Below are 9543 nucleotides of genomic sequence, written 5' to 3'. Positions count from 1 at the left end.
CTAAAATTGAAATTTATTAAAAGAATAAATAATTGAAATATAAATTGAAGGATTTAAAATAGAAAATTAAAAAATATATGAAAAATTAATTATTATTTCTTATACCAATAATATTTAAATAACTAAAATATATGATCCAAAAATTTATATTAATCTAATAATATATAAATTAAATAATAATAATTAAATTAAATTTATTAATGAAAATTATTTAAAAAACAAAATTTATATTTATGCGTTGTATTTAAGAAAAAATAAATATTAAAAAAATCACCATAAATTCGAATGTTATATGCACCGTAAACTCGAATGTTGTTATGGCTCAACATATTTTACTACACATGATGTAAAATGTAGAGCATTCTGTACATTGTGTAATTCATTTTGCCTGTGATTACAGCTCTATGAAGATTAATGACACAGCGCTCTTTGCGGGGTGTGGCGAGCACCGTGGCCATCTGATCTTAAGAAGTTCTCTTATATTATACAACTCGCTGCAGCTTTATTCATTACTGTTTTCGCCGCCTTCTTCGATGAAGCCATTTCCCAGTCGATGGCGCAAGGACTCGACTACTCCAGCACCCCATTGCAGTTTTGAACAGTGAGACACATAAAGCTTCACCAGCGAGATCAAATGCTGAACATTGGGCGGCATCTGTAAATTGGAACATCCAGACAAGTGAAGCTCCTCCATCGAGCTCAAATGCCGAAAATTGGGCAGCATCTGTAAATTGGAACACCCAGACAAGTTAAGCCATTTGAGTCTCGTTAAGTTCCCGACTGAGTCTGGGAGACCCTGCAGGCTGGTGCAGTTTTCCAAGTTGAGCCTCTGGAGGCCCGTCAGCTGCCCCACCGAGTCTGGGAGCCCCTGAAGGCTGGAGCACCCGTCCAAGTAGAGTTCCTGGAGGCCCGTCAGCTGCCCCACCCAGTCTGGGAGCCACTGCAGGCTGGAGCACCCGTCCAAGTCGAGTCCCTGGAGGCTCGTCAGCTGCCCCACCGAGTCTGGGAGCCCCTGCAGGCTGGAGCACCCTTGCAAGTAGAGTCCCTGGAGGCCCGTCAGCTGCCCCACCGAGTCTGGGAGCCCCTGCAGACTGGAGCACCCGTGCAAGTAGAGTCCCTGGAGGCCCGTCAGCTGCCCCACCGAGTCTGGGAGCCCCTGCAGGCTGGAGCACCCGTGCAAGTAGAGTCCCTGGAGGCCCGTCAGCTGCCCCACCGAGTCTGGGAGCCCTTGCAGGCTGGAGCACCCGGGCAAGTAGAGTCCCTGGAGGCCCGTCAGCTGCCCCACCGAGTCTGGGAGCCCCTGGAGGCTGGAGCACCAGCCCAAGTAGAGTCCCTGGAGGCCCGTCAGCTGCCCCACCGAGTCTGGGAGCCCCTGCAGGCTGGAGCACCCGCCCAAGTAGAGTCCCTGGAGGCCTGTCAACTGCCCCACCGAGTCTGGGAGCCCCTGCAGGCTGGAGCACCAGCCCAAGGAGAGTCCCTGGAGGCCCGTCAGCTGCCCCACCGAGTCTGGGAGCCCCTGCAGGCTGGAGCACCAGCGCAAGGAGAGTTCCTGGAGGCCCGTCAGCTGCCCCACCGAGTCTGGGAGCCCCTGCAGGCTGGAGCACCTGTCCAAGTAGAGTTCCTGGAGGCCCGTCAGCTGCCCCACCGAGTCTGGGAGCCCCTGCAGGCTGGAGCACCCGCCCAAGTAGAGTCCCTGGAGGCCCATCAGCTGCCCCACCGAGTCTGGGAGCCCCTGCAGGCTGGAGCACACGCGCAAGTCGAGTTTCTGGAGGCCCGTCAGCTGCCCCACCGAGTCTGGGAGCCCCAGCAGGCTGGTGCAGCCTTCCAAGTTGAGTTCCTGGAGGCCCGTCAGCTGCCCCACCGAGTCTGGGAGCCCCTGCAGGCTGGTGCAGCGTTCCAAGTTGAGTCCCTGGAGGCCCGTCAGCTGCCCCACCGAGTCTGGGAGCCCCTGCAGGCTGGTGCAGTATTGCAAGTTGAGGCTCTGGAGGCCCGTCAGCTGCCCCGTCGAGTCTGGGAGCCGCTCCAAGCTGGAGCACCCGGAAAAGTCGAGAGTCTGGAGGCCCGTCAAGATCCCAACTGAATCCGGCAGCAACATCATTTGTTTACAGTTTTGTAACCTGATATGTTTCAATGAATGCATATCATAGAATTCATTTGGTAAAGTTTTAAAATAACCATTTTTCAGGACAATTCTTTCGAGCTGATTCAGTTTACCAATAGACTCTGGAACCTCTGAAAGGGGAGCATCAATATACAATTCCGTCAACTGTAGTGGTGCCTGCAATGTGTACATAAAAACATTAAAGTTGATTTGCCTCTGTAAATGTCACCTATTTGACATTGTGATAAACAAAGACAATTCTTAAATGCAAGCAATTTTTATAATTCGAAGAGAAATGTAAATCGATGTCTGTCCAAATAAATTAGAATTTGTACTACCTGAGATGCATGTTGCCAGAGTGTGTTCAATTCTTCCCCCTCTATGTATAACACTCTTAAATTCCTTGTTGGAATTGTGAAAGATATTGAGGAGATCGGACACTTCTCCCATCGGAGATATATCAGTTGTCCTAACTCCGCTGCACTGAATACGCTTTCAACAAAAGAACCTTCACCCCTAAGCAGTTCCAACCTGCTTAGGTTGCAGTTGACCCTAATGTATTCGAAAAATTGTTCGCGGCCATTTCCATAATCCATGCTAATTCCTCTCACCTGAATTGTTCACTTGGAGCTGTTAGAAACATGATTTTCTCTTAAAAAATTTCAAGACAAAAAGGCAATTTAGATATGGCAATGCTAATTTGAAAATCCGTGGAGAGCTTCAACATACGTACAGGCGATGAGGGGGAAAGAGTACGGCGAAGATTGACATTTGGTCGCGAAAGCCGAAGCGGATGTTTCTCCTCTGCTACATCTCTGCCGAGATCGCGCAGGTGGTCGTGCATTCTTATACACTCTTCACTGTCGATCTCTACAAGGCATCTGTTCTCTAAGTTACGGAGACCCAGACATCCGTCCCAGCCAGATCCGTTCCATATTGTAATGGCGGTATCTCTGTTTTCTCCTATAAAAAAACAGGCGACGTCTAAAAAGATCTCCTGCTGCTCTTTATCCAGCCCATCATAGCTAATTTTAAGCTTGCTATGAATATCATCAGGAAGTATTCTTCTGTTTTTGTCTAACTGTCTTTTCCAAATCTCAGAATCTTTTCCACGAATAGCCGCTCCGATGACCTTAAGAGATAAGGGCAATCCATCACAGAAATCCAAAAAATCTTCAACCAGTTGTTCAAATCCCGTCACAGGACAACTCTGGTCAAAGGCATGCGAGCAGAATAGTGCTCTAGACTGTTGCCGGTTAAGGCCTGTTTGCTTGTAAATAGACGCGCCTGGAATTCCCGAGCTTGTAAGTACATCCCTATTGCGAGAAGTAAGCAAGATTAAACTACTGGCCTGAATGGTATCTATCACTGGTGAAAACAATGCGTCAAGTTGATCAATATGATCAACATCATCTAAGACTATCAGAGATCGGGGGGAGGATGAGAGATGTTTTCGGAGCTCCTCTATGCCTTCATCGGTGTTGCTTATTTGCACGTCCTTCAAAGGAGCCAAGTCTTTGAGAAGTTTTGTCTGCAATGAACTTAAAGAGCTCTTGGCTGCGGTTTCTCTCACATCAAACAGAAAACAAGATCGATCATAATTTGATGTGTGTCTGTTGAAGAATTCTTTTGCAAGGGTCGTTTTCCCTACACCGCCAAGACCCACAATTCCCACAACCATAGTCTTCTGGCTTTGCTGCTGCAAGAGTACCATTCTTCCCACGTCTTCCATTTTCTCAACGAGGCCAGTAGGGTATTTGGCCACATTAAGAGGTGTTTTCCTAACCTTTCGCCACACTTCTTCGACGACCTCATCAACTAGTTGCCCTTCGTCACTGAACAATATGCACGATAATTTGATTGAGGAACGTCTCCGAAAATATAGTTTGATATACCTTATCATTCATTAAATAAACTAAGAAAAACAGGAGAGAGTGTGGCCCTTACCCGTTGCATGCGTTTATATCTAAACCACTTTTATTCGAGACAACATAGAGAGCATTCCTCCATTTTTCCAGAGTGATAGAGTCAAATCGTGGCTTCCCTTCAAATGTTCTCTTCTTTTCGAGCATCTGCAGGTCTCGAGCATACTGACTCTGGACCTCATCTCCATCTCCACTCCGCGTCCACCGAAGGTCTGAAGGATTGACATTATGGAAGACCGGAATAATTGTCGATCCAGATTCCACCATTAGTGCGAGCTCCTCAAGACACCATCTTGATTGGGCATAGTTTGGAGAAAATATTGCAACATGCACTGAGGCGGTTCGAATAGCCTGTTTGATTTGAGAAAGCATGTCCTCTCCCTTACGCAATTCGGGCTGGTCCAGAAATACTCTTAACCCACGGACAATAAGGCCACGGTAGATATGGCTGGCGAGGCCTTTCTTTGTGTCGGGACCGCGGTGGTTCAAAAAAACGTCATAAACCTGGCCATTGTTGGTGGATGAAGACGAAGAAGAGGCGATATCCCCAGTAAGGTCCGCCATCGGATACAGAAGAAGAAAGAAGCAAGCGAGATCCAAGACGTTTTACAGAGAAGAAAGAAGCAAGCGAGATCCAAGATGTTTTACAGAGATTGGGAATGAGCGGTGAAACTCAAGACCACCTACCAGCGAATCGATGAGAACAAATGAAGACACTAATATCTGGTCAATTCAGAGGATTTGTTTTTCGCTGAACGAACCAAGTCGATATATATTTCAATTGAATGAAATTTAGGATACTTTTGTTTTATTATTAAATTGTGAAATCAGGAAAGTCGCAGAAATATATTAACTTCTTACCTATCCAAAACTATATAAACTAATAACAATGTCTAATACTGGTACAAAGGGAAAACGATTGGAATGTATTTTACAGTTGTAAGTTTAACGATAAGGCGGGAAAGACTCCACTTTCGTCCGTGTCACTTTCGATAGGTGTGAAAGAGGATCGAACCTGGAACCTAACGCAGTAGGTGGCGAGAGGTTAAAATGTTTCCTTCACGGATTCGTGATGTGCGCAGGCCACACAGGTCTATCGCTAGTAGCAGGTTGAGAGCGACACGTTAATTTTATCTCCACCCATTTGGTTGACAAAACCACGGAAAACGAAAATGACGCATTAATTAGATCGCCGCTCATTTGACCAAACTAAGGTGCGAGACCTTAAAAAGTTTCAATCACCGAGTGTGTGATGTGCCCAACTCAACTATAACCCTAGCGGTAAGTTGAGAGATCATTTGTCAACGCTCAAAGAAGAAAGGTTCAGTACTAAGTAGGCATCGTCAATTAATCACAACAACTGTACGCTGAATGCAGTAGTCTTTAACGCGACTTTTTGAAAGCTTTTCCGGTGATTTTTTCCGGTGAAAATCCGGCAGTAATTTATCGGAATCCAAGTTTGATAGCTAATTTCTGCACAATGAAACCGTCCCAGGGGTTTTTCAGGGTGCTGAATCCGAATATGCAGTTAAAAAACCATTTTAACTGCAACAAATCATGATTTCATCTCAATTTCTTCCGCCGGATTCCGTCACCGGAATCTCAAAAAGTCGCATTATAGACAACTCCGTAATGAATTGTATTGCACTGTATAGCTCACATGCCGACTATTTCGTACTGCATAGGAAATATTTGTAATGTCCGGCAACTATTTTGCACTGGATGCCAATATTCCATTAAAGAATCTTAGTGTGGAGGAGCAGAGCTCCGCCCCTTTGCAGTGGCCATGGGGACTGTCCCTCTTAGATTTATGAAATACATTGAAAATATACGTTGGAGAGGTCTCTCTGTTTTTCCAGTTCACTCTCGCTCACGTGTAATCTCGTTATATTTTCTTCTGGAACCAGATAAGATTAGAAAAAGAAATAAAATGGTTTTTTTTAAGTGTCAGAGTTCAATATAGTTAATTAGAGGTTAAGTTTTATTTTTTTAATTTTTAATAAATGTTATAAGTTTAATTTTTTTAGGTTTTTTTATAGTTTTTGTATGGATAGCTTATTTTCCATAGTAATGGGGATTTATATGGCATTCTCTTCAATTATGGTGGTCAAATAAATAAATCAATTTTTGTGAGGCATACCTTTTGCATACAAACTCTAATTGACTTCTTTCTTGTGTCCCTAAATATAACATTGGGTGCTTAAGCAGGAAAGTTTTACCCCAAAAAAATGTCACTTAAGACCTCAAAATGACCCCTAAAGGTTTTAGACTCCAATTATCCAAACTCTGTGCCATTCATAAATCCGCTTCTCTAATTTCTTTACTCTAAAAACATTAAGATGGACGACTGAGAACTAGAGACTTCTGAATCATCTTGCTTAAAATATTGCCATGAGCCCAAATTTTGAAATTGATTAGATTTAGATTTCTTCCTTTTCTTAAGTTCCCTTTTCTTTCTGCATTCTTCCTTTGCTTGCTTGTCTAAAGTTAGATTACCTTGAACTAACTTTAAATTTTGCAATATCTCTTCGGCCTGACATCCTAAATCATCTATTACTTCAGAAGCATGATTGCACCAGTTTGACAGATGATTTGATATCTGATAAGATTCGTCTAGATCTTTTGGAGATCTAGCTGCATGTTCTAACAAAGGAGCCCAATCGGCTCTTGTTTTTTGTTGTTGTGACTTATTGTCACTGGTAGTACAATATTTTGTCTTAGGTGGCCATTTTCCACCTCTATGAAATCTTTTCCCTTGAAATTGCCATTCTTCTACTTGAGGGATAGAAGATGAGGATGTTTTAAATGCTTTTTTATTTAAGGCCTGGTATCCTTTTGGTAAACACCTTTGACTAATACTCATATAATGATCTATATCCCTTAGGTATCTTTGGCTCTTCAGATGTTTGAAACATCACTCCTCTGAACTGAAATGCTTTTAGCATGAATGGATTTTCTTCTGGTATAATCAATCGATTACTATTTTCTGACTTATATGACCTGTTGTTGCTGCTTGGTTGGTTTGGTTTATCTGTTTCTATCATATTTCTTGGATTATCTACAGATAACCTTAGAGTTCTAAAGATAGGCCTTTCTATTGATCTATATGAGAAGGAATTATTTGGATATTTCCTTCTGAATAAGCTATCCTCTAGGGATGTTTATTTTATTTACTACCTTGGTTGCTTGCTGATATTCAAAATACCAACTTTCTCGTAAACCTACTTCTTCGTAAGTTACTCCTTGGGCTTTCATTGTTGCTAGCCTTGTTGTAACACAATCTTTAAGAATGGGTTGTTTCATCTTAGGATGAGTTGTATTGGTTAACCGAAAAGAGGATTGCATAATTATTGACAGATATTCGGATTCTAGCAACATTTTCAGATGTTGCACCCCTATCATTAACTTCCATGCATCCTTAAGATGCTTATCAGATAAGCTCATTGTATAGTTTGGGTAAATGGTTCCATATTGACATCCTGCAATTAAATTTCTTGTGATTGACCCGATTCTAGCTTGTTCATAATATAAATGTCTGCAGTCAAACAATTCTGCTAAGGCTAGAGCATTTATGCCATTTCTAAATAAAGGTACTAAACCTAATCTGATGCCACCAAAATGGATATAAGCATATTTTTTGGCCTTGACATACTCTTGAAATTTTTGTAACTCTTTTTCTTGGAATAATTTTAGGCCAACTATTTGGGTTGCTTCTCCTGAGATTCGTATTTTTAATTCTACTTCTTTGAGTATGATTTTCTTCGTAAGTACTTGCATAGTAGTGTCCTTATAGACCTAAGAGATGGTTAACTCGAGAGGATTCCATTTAGAAGGATCTATTATGGCTTGTTCCTCTATATCACGTTTAGTGTCTCTACTATTTACTTCATCAATCCTTGTTCTATTTACCAAAGAAAATGATTTTATCATACAATCCATTTGAAACACACAGAAGAAACTTAGAGTATAAAATAATCCAGAGATGGACTAAAGTAGCTTTTATCTAATTTCCAATTGTAGAACAAAAGAGGTTCAAAGGCTTCCTGGCTTGCTTTAGACTCTGTCAATAGTTTATATTACTTCTCACAGATCACAAAATCAGTAAGGGCTCTGATACCAATAAGGAAAGATGTTGGACTCAGTACTTATTTGATAAACAGAAGGACAAACTCCGGGCTATTTCTCTCACCGAGAGATGTGAAAACAGCCACCACACCACTGGTCTTCACACTTCTCCTCATACTCTCGAAATGTGTTTCGAGAAATACAGAATTATCCTCAGACAAGCGACCCAACAAGCTTATATATTAAATCAAGCAAACATGTACATACCATCTGAACAACATAATATGAAAGCACACGTCACCGTGCTTTCTCATTTTCAAAACACTTATTTATAGACTAGAGAGGTCCCTTTGGATTCTAAATCCATATTTCAAACTTAACCTAAGAATCTGAATGATTGAGGGTCTTGCCAGGACTTGTACCCGCACAGTGTCTACTCAATCTTTCCAAGAGAAAAAACAAAATATTCTTTGTATAAAATTACCCACTATGGCTATCGTCATAGATGCAGGGGTCCATGTTACAATTATCACAAGTAATATGAACATCTTCTACTTTTTGTTGTTCGAGAGCCATTAGTAAATATTCGATGTTGGTTTCTTCATGCATGGGGTCGGCTTGGGAATATTCGTACCAAGGTGGAGTTGAAATTTCCTGTTTATAGGCATCTTTGTACCAAGGTGGTGCTGAATTCTCTCGTTTATCAGCATCTTTGGTGGATGATTGTCCTTCTTCAATCTTTGCTTTATCTTTTCTCATAATATCAAATCTTTTTCCTTTGCTTAGAGCATCTGCATGCGCTAGAATATCTATCTCAAAACTTTGGATCCAACTTTTGTCTGCACAGAGATGCTTCACATGATCTACTGGGAATTCTAAACCTGTCAAGTTAGAAACTTCAACATTTATATCTATAGACTGCCTTATCCATTGCAAACAAATCATATTAACTTCATCTTTTTGAATCCAATTATTATTGAAAATTATATGACTACAACTTCCAGATGTTACCAACAGGCAAATAAGACATAATGTGTCATCATTCCAAATCCCTAAACAAATCACCAATGTAATTAATGATTTAACATTAATTATTATTTTAACTGCTCTGTATTCAATTATTTTATCTACTTCTTGGATTATGGCTTTTTTATGAGTTAATGTCTTTTCAGGAGAATTTTTAAACCATTCAGAAAATTCCTGAGTTAACTTTTTATTGTTGATTGACTTGAAAACCTTTGGTGTGGATTCTAATTCTACCCATAACTAGTCAAAATGATTTAAACTTAATTATGTTGTTAATCTGATTGTTTCCCATGGTGTAGACTGTAATCTCAAATATTTTAAAGATCTTTCTATACACTAAGATATTCTTTTGTTTGTCTTCTTTATACATCTACCTTCTTTGATAATCCAATTTGCATGTTCTTCTATTAGATTGAACATTGGAAA

At 41.2% G+C, this 9543-nt stretch overlaps 1 protein-coding gene across 1 annotated transcript; it reads right to left on the bottom strand.

Annotated features, from left to right (window-relative positions):
• Positions 1–261: 261 nt before the first annotated feature.
• Positions 262–4741, bottom strand: LOC149237101 (disease resistance protein Roq1-like). Its single transcript, XM_089372589.1, has 4 exons — positions 4049–4741; positions 2835–3936; positions 2440–2712; positions 262–2278 (listed from the first exon to the last, which is right to left on the bottom strand). Exons 1-4 carry the CDS (start codon positions 4588–4590, stop codon positions 503–505), a joined length of 3693 nt encoding a protein of 1230 aa, XP_089228715.1. The 5' UTR covers positions 4591–4741; the 3' UTR covers positions 262–502.
• Positions 4742–9543: the final 4802 nt, after the last annotated feature.

The sequence above is a fragment of the Pinus tabuliformis genome, chromosome 8 (assembly GCF_031772625.1).
Source record: "Pinus tabuliformis cultivar Carrire ecotype Pingquan chromosome 8, CPIR1, whole genome shotgun sequence".
Lineage (NCBI taxonomy): Eukaryota > Viridiplantae > Streptophyta > Pinopsida > Pinales > Pinaceae > Pinus > Pinus tabuliformis.
Note: the sequence above shows the minus strand (reverse complement) of the source record. Positions and strands in the feature narration are given on the sequence as shown.